Source organism: Panthera tigris, chromosome E1, assembly GCF_018350195.1.
Source record: "Panthera tigris isolate Pti1 chromosome E1, P.tigris_Pti1_mat1.1, whole genome shotgun sequence".
NCBI classification, from domain to species: domain Eukaryota; kingdom Metazoa; phylum Chordata; class Mammalia; order Carnivora; family Felidae; genus Panthera; species Panthera tigris.
In genome coordinates, this window is record NC_056673.1 from 44,155,074 (window position 1) to 44,172,685 (window position 17,612).

Below are 17,612 nucleotides of genomic sequence, written 5' to 3' on the forward strand. Positions count from 1 at the left end.
GTTGCAAAGTATAGAATATCAGATTATATATACAGTATAATCTACACTACGTGTATATATGTTAATATATATGTATATACACACACACACAAATGTATAGATAGTAAATATTAATACTTTGTAGGCCATGTAGACTCTGTGCAACTATTCAACTCTGCCACGGAAGTAGAAAGCAGCCATGGACATGAAAACAAATGGCTATAGCTATAGTTCTAATAAAATGAAATGGGCAATGGGCCAACTTGGCCCGTAGGCCATAGACAATCCCTGTCCTAGACTCAAAGTTTACTGTTCTACAGTGAACTTGTCTCACAGGATCATGTCTTGGGATCAACCCAATCGATTTTCCATTCTGTCATCTCTACCCTATTATTATCACTGTATATTCGTACAGTGCAGCCAAAGCACTTACATGGTGACTTAACACATTTGATCCCCAGTCCTCTGTGAGCTAAGAAGGGTCAATCTGGTCTTCTTTGTATTGATCAGAAAAAGGTTTAAGTGTGAATCATTCAAGGTCACAGAGCTACTGAGAGGCAAAATCCCTATTTCCTAGTTATCCTGGTTCAGTGCTCTTTAAAAACACACGATTAGAAACCTTACGTCTACTTCGTTGTTCTTCTCAGCTTCCACTGTTACTTCCTTTCTGATTCAAACTTCAGTGAAGCATTATGCATTTTTAAGACCTTGAATTTTCTTCTCAACTATAGCTTGTAGCCCCAAATTGAAAATTCTATTTTGAGGATATCAAGAATAAAAAGAATGCTTGTGATAGGGAGGGGAAATTGGCAATAAAAAATTAAAAAAATTGTTTTTTCTAGTTTAAAGCAAATTCTAGTCATTCAAGGAGAGAGAACACGCTTTTAATTTCAGTGTGAGAGGAAAAACAGAGAGGCAGGATACAGATCAACGCGCCATCCACGGACTATACACATGATATTTTTAGCATCTAAATACTAAAATTTCCTCTGTAAAACCCAAACTGTTAGGATACTCTTTAGTAGACAATTTAAAAACGCTAGAGAGGACACCTAACAGTCAAAATTAGACATGATTTGAAACTCTCAGAGGAAATCCATACACTAATGCCAAAGTGTCCAGCCCCATCATCTAATAGCTGACCTGGTTTTCTCTTTTGTAAAATGGAGGGATACCTACTTTATAGGATTGAAGACTGAAAACACTGTGTACAGATCAAGTAACACAGTATATATGGCAAGCTCTCGTTAAATGTGGCTATTTAGCGAACTTTGCGCTTAGAAAGAAAAATAAAACCTATACCGAACCATTAATTAGCAGCTAAACAAACCAACGACTGCTTCCTGTCTACACTTCTAGTTATCCCTGTCCAGCTGACAGTAAATAGCAGGTCCTAGGGAAGACTATGGTCTTGCTCCCCCTGATCTGACCAATCCCACTTCACGTGTTTTCTGTTACTACTCCTTCTTGCCGTCTGAACAAAACCATTCAGCTCTCTACACTGTATCCAAGATAATCAGACCAGAGTAAAATTTAGTTTCTATGTTCTACTTCTCTTAGGATTTTTTTTTGTGATTTTTAAAACAGATCCTGAATGGAACAAAAAAGCTTTGTATCCCTTTTAAATAAATTTTGGAAGTCATATATATGATTAAAGAACAAGCAGGTGAGTTGCAAAGTAGCAGCTGCTGGCAAAGGGCTTCTGTTGTTTGAAAAAAATATATACTCTAAAAATTACCACATTTTGGTCACAATATTAATTTTGAAATTCCAAATACTAAAAAAGGATGTGAGTTAAAAAAAAAAAAGTGTATGTATGTATTTGAAGAGGGTGTAAGTTAAAAAAAAAAAAAATTAGAGAAACACTGCCCTAGACTTTTGTGGAATGTAAAACTTAACTTTTTACTATTTTGCTGAGCCTTACTATAAAAATACAGATGGCACAGCTGTTGTATATCTTCAACCACTTGATTATAAATTGCTTTCAAAAGTAATTTATTTGGATTTTCTGTATCCTTTAATGAATTGCAAATATATTAACAGAAAAGGCTTTCCCCTCCCCCTCCCCGCCCCCCCCCCCCCCAGGACTGTACAACTTCTGAAATAAGTCAGGAAAAGAAAAAAAAAAAAGACAAAATTACATTGTTTCAATGCAAATAGAACACACACATCACACCCACACTTGCATTTTCCCAGGTTTTCACAAAGAAAACAGGTCACCATATTTCTCAGTGAAGACCCATACTATACTCTGGCTAATCAGAGACTTTCAAACTTTTTTCTTCAAAAAGAGCATTTTTAATAGACTAAATACTGGTTATCACTGAGTTTTTGTTTAAGGTACAACAGCAGCATGGTTCAAATGTAACTTGCAGTTCTTGGAAAAAACAAGAATTTTAAAATAATGAAATACAGAAAAAGTAGGGACCACCTTTCATTATTTTGAGTACCATTGTTCGCTTGAAAAAATATTTCCAACCTTCTAAAATCCCAGAGTTAAGAACTATTTCCAAGGGGGAAAAATATCCAATGCCACAACATAACTTCTGAACAAGAGTGTGTGTGTGTACACATATATGTATGTGTGTGAAAAGCTTAAAGAGTTAAAAAAGGATGTTAAAGTTCTTGTATTTTAAATGTCCTTCAAAGTAACTTCTGAAATTTCAAACATTTTGCTTGATCAAAACGTATGTCTTTTCTGATTGTTTGATCTTCATTCCAGGCAAAAAAAGGAAAAAAAACCCAAAAAAAAAAAGCAAGCAAGCCAAAAACAGTTACTAGGTGGGAATAAGGCTTCAAATACCTAAATATTTTGAAAGTAGGTGTGAGGAAAATGAAATCAGGCTAAGCTTGGGCTGAGTGTCCCTCAGCCAGCCACTGCCATGGTGTACCCTCCACAACTATCTTTTTATGCTTGGTCTCAAAATAAGTACCAGAAAGGCTCTCACCTCTGGCACAGGACATAAATTCCTACTATAGAAAAGATAACTATACATCAGCAAATTATGTTCTGAGCTTAGCGTTCTCCAGGCTTTGTAACAGAGCTCAGGTTGAAGCTTTCTATGAAATTCTCTATTTGATACTGTTATAGCGCTGGCTTATGATTTGCCAATTAAAAAAAATAAAAGAGTATAAAATTAAATATTACAGAACTAATGAATAAAATGGAATATTTGTTAGAATCCAAGTGCTAGCCTTTGGGAATTTTTAATGATCTTCATTTACTCCCAAACTTTCTTTTTTCTTATAAATTATTTTTTTAAGCAGCACATATTACATAGATTTAGGTAGGAAATTTTGTTAAATACCTCTCTGGCACCAATGACCTAATCTAAGACTCGGACTTGAATTAATTTATAATGGTATCTAATCCACATTCAAGTGAGATTAATAGTAAATGATAGAAAGTAACTGAGTCTACAGGCTAAAATTTTCTTCACATCTTCTGTAGTCCACCTTATTTTCACAACTTGACTAACACGTACAGGTAACCAGTAGATAAATTTGTCCTTCATCAAAGAATCCAAAATAATAACCGTAGGCCTGTCGTTCGTAAGAAACTATAATTTGTTATATTCTGACATTGGCACTTAAAAAAATGTTAACAACTAAAGTTTCTCTAAAAATTTCAATACATTACAATAAAGGAGATACACAATTTAAGACTTTAAATCTGTTACTGTGAAATTCCAATAATTCCCATTTTATTATGCATAATTAGATCTTTAAAATTGTGGCCATTCCCCAAAGACACCAATCTATATTACGACACACTCAGGAGAGAACTCATCTCCTTCATAAGAATGGTTGTTTTTTTCCCCCCAGCTAAAAATTTCTAATACCCTAAACCCAATCACTCTTGGTAAACGTTTTGTGACTCACACTACTGAAAATAATTTGAAGCAGAGAGCTGAAAAGAATGGAAATGACCTCAACCAAAGGTAACTACACATTCTTGCACCCTGCTTAAACACTTAGAAAAGTCAAAGGGATACTTTCTTGAACAAATATAAATTCAAGGTCATGGTACAATTTTGATTGTATTAAGGCTTTGCTATCATGATCTCTTTTAAGTCTCTCCACTTTAGTGTTCTCATTTTGATTCTTATGGTGAACATAAATGGTTATTAAGGGCCTTGTTTTGGCTTTTCAGTGGGCAAACACTCTATCATCTCTGAATGTTTAAGGTGATCCCACAGAGCTCAAAGAGAAGAGGCAAAATGGTAAGGGAACAACTTGAAAGTCTGCAATACCAAGACAATGATCAACACTTTGAAGCAAGATGAATAAATTAAAATTCTTGGTTAGACATTAAAGCATTCTTGCCAAGAATAAGTGTACGCTGTATGGAGGGATATTTGATTCCTACACATGAGTCCCAATATGCCCATTACATTTGTTTATGGGAGACACTGCAAGTTTAAGGTAATTTACATTCCTTGGCAATCAAGTTACTCTGTTATAGGCAATGTCTTTTATTGTTCCATCTGGCACTTGCTAACACCATTCTTGAAGAACCTAGAAATGAAGGTCAGTCACTCTGTTAATCAGGAACAGAACCAAATGAAAACAAATTTTTGGAAAACGACCAAAAAATTCTGGTTCATCACTATTTTCCATACCTAACGGTTCCTTCAAGATAAAACGTTAACTCTTCCTTCCATGATAGCTTTCAACAAAGGGAGATTAAAGAAAAAAAAAAGAAAAGAAAAGAAAAGAAAGTTCCCCATCTTACCCCCCTAAATTGTCATTCGTACTGGTGAAAGAGCCAGTCTTGTTAGCAGCTAAATATTGCACTGCCTTTCATTCTGTGTACAGTCAGGGTCCAATGAAAGTGGCACACTCATTGTCTAAGTGATGGATGATGACACTGCCGGCTCAAGAGTGAAGACTCAGTATATGGAGGGACAAGAAACATGTCAGCACTAATCACACATCCAGTTGCAAAAGTCTGGTTTCCGGAAGTTAAAACTCATCACTTTCAGCTGCATGAAGTTGTGTGTCGTCTGCGTCTGTCATGCTGCTCTCCTGGGATTCATCTGTTCCCACTTTAAAAATAAAACAAAAGTCTACAGTCAGGTGTCTGATGAATATCTCTTGTTGGTTCATGAAAACAAGGGAGACTATTCTACGTAGAGATGAGATCTTAAATTAAGGCCCTTAAAATCCTGACATCCTTCAATCAAATGCAATTCAGATTCCTTATTTTACAGCATGTCTGACAAGACTGGTTTACTGCATTTAACCTTTAAGAGTTTTAACAAAGCTACCTCTCCCTAATAAATTCCTTATTCCAACACTAGGAATTAGAACTAGTTCTCCATGACATTAAAAAAAGACTGACATTCCCTCCAACTGTTGACTCCCCTCTGGGAATAGTCCCTGCTAGTCCACAGAAATATAGAATATAACCCTCAGTTCAAAAAGGGTTATTGGGATTATAGGAATTATAATTTTAATTACAGCCTTTTGCCAAGTTTTCTGGAAAAAACCATCTTAGTCTGCCTCATCAGAAGTTTCTCAATTCTCTTATTAAAAAATACTACTTTTTAAAAAAAAAAGTATTTATTTACTTGAGAGAGAGCACATGTGCATGAGTGAGGGAGGGGCAGAAAGAGAGAGGGGGAGAGAGAGAATCCCAACCAGGCTCTGTGCCGTTAGTGCGGAGCCTGACGTGGGGCTCGATCTCATGAACCATGAGATCATGACCTGAGTCAAAACTAAGGGTCAGACGCCTAACTGACTGAGCTACCCAGGTGGCCCTAAAAAAATACTATTATGTGAGGACTTAGTTCTCACTACTTATTTTAAGATATATACTCAATTTAGGGATAGAGTATTTACTACTGCCTTAAACTCTGTTCCTTCCTCTTGACCCTTCAATTAATACATATAAGCCATATTTTTGGATTGTGAATTTGCCAGAGCTTCATAGAATTTGAATAGTTACTGCAGATCTGTCAATACTTTAAAATGTGCAAAATTGGGGCCCCTGGGTGGCTTAGTCGGTTAAGCATCTGACGTCGGCTCAGGTCATGATCTCAAGGTTCATGAGTTCAAGCCCCGAGTTGGGGTCTGTGCTCAGCTCAGAGTATGAAGCCTGTTTCGGAGTCTCTCTCGGTGCCCCCTTCCATGTTAGTGCTCTGCCTTTCAAAACTAAATAAATGTTAAAAAAAATTAAATATATTTTTAAAAATGTGCACAAATTTATTATTCATTTACTTATCACTTATAATGTCTTCAACATATTGTCACATCTATCATCCTGCCCATCCCACTCTGAATTCCTATGAAGCAGATAAGGCAGGCAGGCATTAGTTACATATTTAAACTTAAACTGAGGTCCAGGTAAAAATCTGCCAAGGATTTGTTAAAGTCACACAGCAAATTAGGTTCAAAACCGAGACTAGTTACCTGACTCCACATGCACTTTGTTAATATATTGCCCTAATTTAATTTCCCTAAAATTCCATTTGGTATAAAGAATATACCATGGTTAGAAAAATAAGTTAGGGGTGCCTGGGTGGCTCAGTTGGTTAAGCGTCCGCCTCTTGATTTTGGCTTAGGTCATGATCTCAGGGTCATGAGACTGAGCCCCATGTTGGGCTCAGCATGGAGCGTGGAATCTGCTTGGGATTCTCCCTCTCTCTCTGCCCCTCCCCAACTCGTTCTCTCTCTCTCTCAAATAAACTTAAAAAAAAAAAAAAGAAAATTAAAAAGCAGCCCACAAATTCTTATGCAAAAGGTAGCTTTCTGAATACTCAATACTTGAAAAAATGTTTACTCTGTGTCATAAAGAAATATCTGTACTGCTCTGCCTACCTCTGAGTTGATGTTTTACTAGCCCTCTGGTTCGATACACTTAGAAATCTAATTCATATGGATGGTACTCACTGATTTGCTCTTCTTGGGTTATTGGCTCCTCATCATCTGGAAGGTAGCGCTTGTCAATTGCCTCTTTAATCTGGTTATTGGCTCCTTTAGGATCTAAATCCATAGCCCAAGAGAAATTCATCAGGGCGAGGTGCGTTTGACCTAACTTCTTGTAAACCTAAAAATAAACAGCAGCACTACATTTTTCATTAAGTTGTGAGCTTCAATTATAAAATCCTAAACATTAACAATTTAAATAGGCTTCTAATTTACATGCTGTAAACCCATTCTGATGAGTAGGTCATTTTCATCCTACAGAGGAACTCAGACTAACTTTTGAGTTACTTTTGATATAGATATTTTCAGAATTCCTTGTCTCTGTCTCTCCAATAGTGAGCTTCCAATAAATCACATTCTGATTGGATCAATGACAATTGAAAGAAACGGACTATAAGCTGCTTGATTAGCAATTCATTTCCACTGATTTCAAACGTTGTTATATCAACTCCGAACACCTGTCCACCGTTCTCAGCCTCCTTAACCAGTTGGCGTTTAGGGGCCCAGTCTGTAAAGTCCATACTAGTCTGGCTTTGGAAATCTCGGAAGTCGTTTCTTCTAATTAAGACAACACCAGCCATTAATTGACTTTTTTGGGGGGATGCCTACATATTTTACGGATAATTGGAAGCTAAGAGCTTTCCAAGATATAGTCTCAGTTATGAACTCACGGCCACTGGCTGCAAGTGCTAATATACTTCCAAAACCATAGTATGGTTAGGATATACGGTGTATGTTCTTATTCCTTCAGCAGGATATCATCTTCTTAGATCTTATAACTAACTCTGTTCTTCATTCCCAGAGCATTTAGTTCAGAGATCTAGTTGAGTTTGCTCAAGAGATGTTGCATAATATGTATAATATTTCTCCTTCAGAAGTTAATGTTTGTTACGAAAGTCACAGTTTAGGACCTTGGCCCCAATCTTTACCTTTCCTATTAAGAAGTAAACGAGGGATTCTTTGGGAACAATTTGTTTCAATTCTTCAAGTTCTTGTAAAGCAGACTGAAAAAAGCAAAGAAAAACAGAGTAGCAAAATTTTACAAAGTTCTAACTAAGCAAGTGTTATTTGATTTCCCAAATCATCTTAACTAAAGCTTACTAGATCTTTATCAATGCACTTCCTTCTTGCATTAATTCTTGTCATGAAATAAAATGCATGAAAAATACTTATGACAACAGGGACTAAGAAATGGCAGGAATTCACCAGAGTACACTGAGAACACACACACGCAGGTGGTGACAATACTTGCTTTGGTCACCGTTTTATATAAAATAACAATGCTCCATTACACTGTGTGTGTAAGAGCTTCGGAAACTAAGTTGCAGAACAAAATAATTCTGAAATTCTGTTCATAGACCTTCTCCCTGATGCAAGCACCAAGCTTTGAATACCAACCTGCTATTTTAACTAATGATGAAGAGTCTAAAATTTAACCCTCTGAATTAAGTCAAAATTGTCTACACATCTTTTGATCATCGCTAAAGGGGTTGGGGAAATTGAGAGAAAAGATAGAGAAAAAAGATTTGTATTTAAAAGAAAGACATGATGATCAAAAATAAAACTGGGTCCCCAACTGAGATACTGTCTGCTTTTCACCTAAGCAAATGGACAAAAATAAAAATAACTTGATATATAAAGTTACCATGACTGAGGGGAATGAGGCATTCTCATCACTGAAGGTGGAAATGTGAACTGATGCAAAGCCTGTTTGTGAACTCTATTTAGCATTACCTATTATGTTAAAAACTGCATGTAACCATTAATTCAGCAATCCTGCTGCTAGGAATTTATCCCAGGGACATATTCAAAAAAGTTCATTAAGCCATCTTTGTAAGAAGATTCCATTCAACATGTTACTGCAAATCATTAGAAGCAATGAAGGCGTGTCTAATCATAGCCTAGTTAAAATAAATTATGATCCATCCTCTATGGAACACTAGATCTGTAGGTACTTAACTCTATGCTAAAAAAAAAAAAAAAAAAAAAAAAAAAAAAGATACAATAAAGTATGTGCAATACTATTTCTTTTGCAACAAAACATATATATGACACATATACGAATAGTTATGTGGGTATTCTCATAAACACTTTGTAAATACACTTATGTGAGCACATATATGTTTCCTTTTTTTTCTGGCAGAAATCAATACCTATATGCCCCTAATCAGGGTAAAGGTGGCTTACCTTTGGAGAGGGGATGACTGAGGTAAAGGGGAAGACTTTCTATTTTTAACATGGCAGCTTTCTCAATTTTTTGAATTTTCTAAAATGAATATTATACTTTATTTCTCTTTAATGTCCACAGAGATTATCTACTTTTCTTCTCTATACATACCTCTTTGTAGTAAAACAAAATCCAAAGTAAGTCAGGTTAAAAAAAAAAAAAAAGATAAATACCAAATATCTATCCACAGAAATGTTAAAGTGGAAGAAAAAGCAAATTACAGAATACGTGTAGTTGTATTAGCTTCTTATTTTGTCATAACAAATTACCACAATTTTGATGGCAAATAAAACACATTTTTTCATCTTATAGTCTGTGCATTAGAAATACAATTTGAATCACACTGGGCTAAAATCAAGGTGTCTTCCTTTCTGAGGGTTATCTGTCTCCCTGCCTTTCTTCCCAGACTTCTTAAAGGCTGCCCGCATTTTTTGGCTTGTAGCCTCCTTTCTCCGTCTTCAAAGGCAACAGAGGTGGGCCGAGGCCTTCTCACGTTGGTTCTGACCACAGCTGGCAAAGATCCTCCATGTGATCTTTAAGAGCCACGTGATCAGACTGGGCCCACCTGAATAACACAGGATACTCTCCCCAACTCAAGGTCCACATCCTTAATCACATCTGCAAAGTTTCTTCTGCCGTGTAAGGTAACATAGTCACAGGAACCAAGGATTAGGGCCTGGACATCCTCGAGGGGTCATTACTCCGCCTACCACAGTAGTGTAAGCCTACTTTGTTACAATTAAAAATATGTACATGATGAGAAAAAGATCTAGAGAAGTGTGTTCTGAGTTGTTAATAATGCTCCTCCCTTGGAGGGTCAGCTTATAAGGCACATTCAACCTCGTATTTTTTTTATACTTTCATATTATTTGAGTTGTTTGGTAACAGGCCTATTACTTTCATAAAAAGCCCCCACAGAGATACAAGGACTAAAGCAGTGATCAAAGATAGTGGGCTCGCAAATGTATCAGAGGATTATAGAATTTAGGTAACATAAGGGGATTTATACGTTGATTGGTATAAGACTTTAGTTTTATTTCTCTGAAAAGGGTGGAAAGGAACCAATCTTACTTCCCAGTTATAAAAAAGTTTAATACAGTCCCATCCCACCCTCCCTTCACCTAAGGCCAAATGTAATTTCTTGGCTTTTGTAAAATTTTTACTGGCAGTATCTAAAATGAAAGGTTCACATACAATATTTTTGTGGAAAGCAGTGTGAAAGTAGCTGTGTGGTAGATTCCACAGATTTGTTACCATACTAGAGTGATGTGTGAAATTTTCTGTAATAAAAAGGATTGAGAAAAGAGTAAAGGCACACACACACACAAACGCGCGTGCACACTCTCTTGGGACAGTGTGTTTGTGTAAAAGGCTGTGTTTTTTACACAAGTATGTAGGGGGCTCTGGTGCAGCCTGAACATTTCACATGTTCCTAACTGCTGGCAACCCACGAGAAATAAACTCAAAGGACCGCTGGGCGGAATGGGTCTGAGAATCACATCTGCCTGTCTAGGAATGGAAGATTTACTACATGTGGTAAGTCTACGAGGTAGACTGTTCTCTTTTCCTTCCATACTAGTAAATATTGTAAAATATACACGGAATAAAGTCTCAAGATAAAAGATCTGTGGTCATGGATATTAGTTACTTAACGATCACGGTTACACCTGTCCGACATTACTGACAGGGACTGATGAAGCCTGTATCACAATGAAGAAGCCTGGGGCTGACTTGTAATACCACAGAGAAGCAGTTCTCACACTTGTTGGGTCTCCAGACCTCTTTATACTCTTAACGTTTATTGAGGAACCCGAAGAATTTTTGTTAATGTGGGCTATAGCTATCAATACTTACCATATCAGAAATTAAAACTTGAAAAGCTTAAAAAATATTGATCCATTAATTTAAAAGTAACAACAATAAAGCCATTACTTGTTAACACAGATAATATCTTTTTAATGAAAAATAACTTTTTCAGAATAATAAGTCAGTAAGAATAATGGCATTGGTTAATATTTTTGCAAATCTCTGGTTGACAGAAAATAGCTGCACTCTCTTATCTGCTTCTGCATTCAATCCATTATGTCATGTAGCTTTTGGAAAATTCCACTGTACATTCGTGAGAATAAGAGTGAAAAAGGCAAATAACATCTAAATATTATTATGAAGATAATTTTGACCTTGTTTACTCCTTGAAAGGATTTCTGGGGACCTCCAGATGTTCTCAGACCACACTTTGAGAATCACTGCTTTAAAGCAATCTTAATCGGAACAATGCACTCCAATCCTTCGCTGCTACACCACACACGGTTCAGAACTGACAGCTTTTCTCACTGTGTTGTAATTGTTATAAAAATTTCATGCATCTATCATACCTCCCCACCTTGATAATCTAATTACAAAGACTCATTGAGAAACAGTGTCTAACATAGTGTCAGAGTTCTCATTTTTGCCCTAAAAAGACTTAAGATTTACAGCACATTAAATGGGGTGATATTAGCAATGCTTTTGCCACAGAGAGGTTGAGGTGGCCCTCTAACACCATTGGATTTTCATTTTGGAGCCAAGACATTTTGGAAGCAATCAGTAACTTTTACTTATGCCCCTTTTTATATTATTTTAATATAGGTATACTGGATACACCCGTGCTTCAAAGTAGGTCTTATAATTTAGCTGATACTCAAAAATGGCTATAACTTGAACAACGGGAAAGATTAGAACTTGGGCTTCTTGAAGCAAGTACAGGGCTGACTTAAATGGCATAATATCTGGTAGGTGTGTTGGCATTAAAATGGCCTTAAGAATAATTGAATAAAATCCTTCAACTGAAGAACCTGACCCCATATCTAAAGAGGTTACAGGGGTGCCTGGGTGGCTCAGTTGGTTAAGTGGCTGACTCTTGGTTTCGGCTCAGGTCACGATCTCATGGTTCTCATGGTTCGTGTTTGGGCTCTGTGTGGGGGGCTCTGTGTTGACAGTACGGAGACTTCTTGGGAGTCTCCCCCCCTTACCCACCCCCCATCCTTCCCCTGCTCACTCTCTCTCAAAATAAACAAATAAACCTAAAAAAAAAAAAAAAATAAAGAGGTCCAGTGAAGCAAAAACATGAAAACAAATGATGAATTACAATTACAGCACCTCAAAGAACAAGTTAAAGTTGAAAAGTGTTTATTAGATCTATTTTTTTCTTTTTCCTTTTTTTTTTTTGGAGAGTGTGTATGCACGTGGCGCAAGCTGGGGAGGGGCTGAGGGAGAGAATCTTAAGCAAAAGGTCTATGCCCAGCGCAGAGCCTGACACCGGTTTGATCTTATGACAGTGAGATCATGACCTGAGCCGAAGAGTTGGGTGCTTAACCAACTGAGCCAGTCAGGCGTCCCTAAAAGTTGTTTATTAGATTTAAAAGAAGCTTTTATAAAAGAACAAAAACAGTAAGGACTAGACATCCACTTCTTTGATAAAGAAAAACAGAGTAAGATTAGTGGAAATCACTGAATAAATGACAACGAATAAATTAGATGACTGATCCCTTATATATCTTTATTAGTCTGCAAATGTTAAGAGCTTAATATTGGTCTTGTATTTTTCAATTTCAGCAAATGTCAATGTGTACTGGAAGAACTGACTTCTTGGGAGAGTCTACTGAAATGGATTATTTGGTCCAACATTTTCTGTGCACTTAACTTTGGGTTTTTTGTTTCTTTGGTAAGTTTTTACTCTTTTTAGAAAGAAGAGCCTAAATTTATTAAAAAAGTAAACTGAACTTTCAATCAACACTTTGGAGTCATGGTTTGTGATTCAGTAAATGATAACAAAAAAACCCATATCACTTTATGCCTCTTTTCTCTTTCTCAATTTTCCTTCTCTTCTTTTCTCAGTATATGTATGTATGTATTTTTTTCAGGCTACAGCTCCGTAATTGGGAAAACAGAGTGAGAACTAAAGAGAGAAACACATCAGACTAGATCAAGTAGCCTTGTTCTAAGCTTTTATAACTCACTATACTTTTCCTTTATGTACTCAGCACGCGCTTTTTTGGTGATTATTTGATTAATGTCTATTGTCCCTCTGGAAGGGTGTTAGCTGGTGAGCTCTTCAAAGGTAGGAAATGTGATTGCTTTGCTTTTGCCCCTTTATCCCTAGTCCCTGACATGGAATAGGCAGGTACTCAGTACATATTTGTTGGATTATGCACAAACATTCATTTGTCACCTGCTCAGATATATTGGTCTTAGGGGATGGTTTAGGTCTTACCTTTAAGATAACTCCCTGATGGAAAAACTGCCGTTCTATATACGGAATCTTTATAAGGGATAATGACATATTCCTAAGTAGCCACACACTCATCCTGCATATCAGTATTTCGTGAAAAAATAAAAATCACAAAAGAAAATAAATAGCTTTTGAAAATGGGAAAATAAACTATCAGAGATAAAAACTATAAATAACTTTTGGTTTATTAAAAGAAGGGGCAAAACTTAAGCAATAAAATGCTGAAAACCATTAAAATATGTATCTTACCTTATATTTTTCATTTGCAAATAAAACTGAGGCTCTGTGAAATTTGCATAGAGGGTTCTTGGGATCAATAACAATGGCTTTGTTTAGGGTATCCAAAGCCTTCTCAGATTTTTTCAGTGCATGCTGAACCTGTAAGAAGTAAAGATCACATTAATGTTTCCTTTTGATATTTATGGAGAAAGGTGAGAACCAAATACTGTCACTCAAAACCAACATAGAAATAATAAAATCACTGGGGCACCTGGCTGGCTAAGTTGGTAGAGCATGTGGCTCTTGATCTTGGGGTTGTGAATTTGAGCCTCACATAGAGATTACTTTAACAGCAACAACAACAACAAAAATATAATAAAACTACTAAAGATGTATGGTCTAACTGGATTTTCCACAGGGTTAGGTGGACTCAATAATTGAATACCTGACTATCAACAGAGTATCTCTAAAGTCTCTTCCAGTTCTATCTAGTTCAACTGCTTCACTTTCAAGAGGAGAATACTGAACCCCAGAATGTTAAATACTTTGCTCTGGGATCAGAACCTAGGTCCTCTGACACCCAATCCACCATTACCCATAATGATAATCCATACTGATAATTCTATCTGTAGAGCAGATATTCAGTTACTTTTAAGTCTAAAAGACAAGGAAAACCCTGGTTTTCCCTTCACAAGAAAATCTGTACTATTTAGCTAAATAATACTCACATTTCAATAGGTTTATTATGGTCCTCTAAATATCAGGCTTTGCTTTTTTTGTTGTTGTTTATTTATTTTTGAGAGAGAGAGCATAAGCAGGGGAGGGGCGGAGAGAGAGAGACAGAGAGAGAGAGAGAGAGAGAGAGAGAGAGAGAGAGAGAGAGAGAAATGAGAGAGAGAGAATGAGAATGAATGCATGCAAAGCAGGCTCCAGGCTCTGAGCTGTCAGCACAGAGCCTGAGGTGGGGCTCGAACTCACGAACGGTTAGTTCATGACCTGAGCTGAAGTCAGAAGCTTAATGTACTGAGCCAATCAGTTCTTCTCCCAAAATGAACAGTGAAATCTCAAACTAACATAATTTCCTCACATTGTACGCCCATTCCCACAAAAGCCAAGCTTGCTGAGAGAAAGAGAAGGGCAGAGGAGGGAAAGAGGAAGGAGCTGGGTAAGAGGCAAGAACAAAAACTTCTGGTAGCATGCTTACAGAGAAACTAGTACGAGATTTCAGAAAGCAAACAGACTTTTTCTCCTATCAACGTACAACTTATCAGTTAAAACACTTAAAAAAACCCCATGAAAATGGTGATCCAAAAACGGACTCAATGGAATAATTAGAAATATTATCTACCATCATGCATGGATTTGAATCATTTTTAATATCCTATCCTAGAAACATTGTACAAATCTTATGATTAAAAAAATTAAGTCTCTGTTCTGATTTTTGAAAGATATCTTTTGAGGCGCCTGGGTGGCTCAGTCGGTTAGGCATCAGACTTTGGGTCAGGTCACGATCTCACAGTTTATTAGTTTGAGCCCTGTGTCAGGCTCTGTGCTGACAGCTCAGATTCTGGAGCCTGCTTCAAATTCTGTGTCTCTGTCTCTCTCTTCTGCTCCTCCCCTGCTCGTGCTCTCTCTCTCCCTCTCTCAAAAATAAACGTTAAAAAAAAAAAAAAAGGTATCTTTCTATGACAATATCCGTAACATTGACAGGTATGTGTTAGGGCTAGTATCATAGCCTATTATGAATTTTTTGACCTTTTTTTTTTTTTTAAAGAAAGATAGTAAAAGCCGGACTCCCTTGGGGCTTCGAACTGTGCGTACAGAAGACAAGTGCAGTGAACACAACTTTCAGTCCCGTAGTCAGGATGAGGCCACTCCTCTCCATTCCACCGGATACTGCACCTTTCCGACAGGTGTCACCCAGCGAGCCAACACCTGCTATTTTCCACCATGCGCTCTTCTACCTGCAGCACCAAACTAACTGGTTATGGCTTTTTTTAGACAACTGATCTGCTCCCGACCTGCTAAGTTATTTGAAATCTCTGTGCTGAGTTCATCAAATTGGTAATCTTTGCCTTCATCATTTTTCTATTTAGTCCACTGAGTCAGTCTTTGTGGTCAGTTGTTACCAGATCAAACAGGTCATGTAGACAGAGGGTACAAGTATTTTGGGGAATGCTGCCTGTTACCAAAATGTTGGAAAAAATTTATTTCAATATCTTTCAAATTTCAAAAAGTGCAGTGGATAGAATGCCTACTAAACGACTGTAAAATACTAAAATCTTCCATCAAGCAACGTGTAAAAAAAACCCATAACATTCAGCCTATAAATTGCTCTGTGATTACACTTCACTGTCGTCTCAACGTAGTCCTTTTTCTTTTTCTTTTTGAGTGAGAGAGCACTTGCGATCAGGGGCAGGTGCAGAGAGAGAATCCCAAGCAGGCTCCCTGCTGTTGGCACAGAGCCCAAAGTGGGGCTCGAACCCACTAACTGTGAGATCATGACCGGAGCCGAGATCAAGAGTGAGACACTTAACTGACTGAGCCACCCAGGTGTCCCCATCTTAATATGTTCTTTGTATGTGCATATACACACACATATGTGTATACACGTATTATGTGATCTATGCAATAGAAATTACGGGAAGGGGCAGCTTTGGAGTATATATCCTGTAATTCTTTTCCGGGAACAGGTGGCAGTGTTTACATAGCAGCACTTCATCTTCAGGCTTGTACTGGGTGCTGTTGCTTGCTATCTATGAAATGTGTCACACAAGTTTAAAGTTAAGTGTGTTCTGAAGAAAGGTGTGAACAATAGTGTTCATGGGCTTTTAGAATGCTTTTCACTTTCAGTCCTTGTAACCCAGCTGTTTAGCAGCTAGAAGCAATTCAAATAATATGAGCATTATCTCCTGCTAAAAGTAACGTTTTCAAGTTTCCATGGCATATTATGATTGTAAACATCTCTCAGTTTCAACAGTAAGTCCATGGGAGTCCCATGAACTTCCTGAAATGTCTGTAGTAACTGTGAGTTATGTTGAATAAGTGTAGTATGAACAAAGTGTTTTATTGCACAGAGTTAAATAGTATGTTGCCTGACAAGGCTATTGCTATTTTATTACAACCTTACCTCTTGTTTTTATAAAATGTACCAAGATTTAATTGATAACTTTATTTTACAAGTAAACAAAAGTTTCTTTAAAAAAATGGCGACCCACATCGCCTTTTAAGAATTTTAATTAGTGGGGGGCCTGGTGGCTCTGTCGGTTTAGCGTCCAATTTCGGCTCAGGTCATGATCTCACAGTTCATGGGCTTGAGCCCCACATTGGGATCTATGCTGACAGCTCAGAGCCTGGAGCCTGATTCAGATTCTGTGTCTTCCCCTTTCTGCCCCTCCCCTGCTCATGCTCTTTCTCTTTCAAAAGAATATATAAATATTAAAAAAAAATTAAAAAAAATAATTTTAATTAGTTCTGGGGTACATGGGTGGCTCAGTCGGTTAAGCATCTGACTCCTCATTTCGGCTCAGGTCATAATCTCATGGTTTAGAGGGTTCAACTGCCCCACTGGGCTCTGCGCACTGACTGCACAAGGCCTGCTTGGGATTCTCTCTGTCCCTTCCCTACTCACGCTTTCTCCCTCTCAAAATAAATGAATAAAGTTAAAAAAAAAAAAACCGATATTAATTAGTTCTGACATACCTATGTCACTCAGAGGCTAAAACACAGGGAACCATGTCTTGAAATATTAATTACTGAATTTAGGAGCTATATTAATATGGAAAAGCACTTTCAAAATATGAAGTATCTCATGCGAGTCTTACAACAATCCTAAGAGGTAGGCAAGGTGGTATTACTTGTCATCCATAAAATAAAAGCTCAGAGAAATGGACTTGCCCAAGGAATAAGGGTACTCCAGTGATTTCTCTTTATGTCAAGGAAAAAGTGATATTTTTGGCTCTAAAATAATCCATGATATTGTTCCAG

The 17,612-nt window shown here is 37.1% G+C and overlaps 1 protein-coding gene across 6 annotated transcripts in view; it reads right to left on the reverse strand.

Moving 5' to 3' along the window:
* Positions 1 to 3,651: 3,651 nt before the first annotated feature.
* CDC27 (cell division cycle 27) overlaps positions 3,652 to 17,612 on the reverse strand; it is a 66,024-nt gene continuing 52,063 nt past the window's right edge. For 3 of the 6 annotated variants that reach the window (XM_042967876.1, XM_042967875.1, XM_015540290.2), the window contains 4 exons: positions 13,656 to 13,784; positions 7,839 to 7,913; positions 6,874 to 7,030; positions 3,652 to 5,027 (listed from right to left, as the gene is read on the reverse strand). In XM_042967876.1, coding sequence (XP_042823810.1) covers positions 4,945 to 5,027; positions 6,874 to 7,030; positions 7,839 to 7,913; positions 13,656 to 13,784 — 444 coding nt within the window. In that variant the 3' untranslated portion in view covers positions 3,652 to 4,944. Of the gene's footprint in view, positions 5,028 to 6,873; positions 7,050 to 7,838; positions 7,914 to 13,655; positions 13,785 to 17,612 lie in introns of those variants that run through there. The other 3 variants (XM_042967879.1, XM_042967878.1, XM_042967877.1) reach the window with 2 other exon arrangements.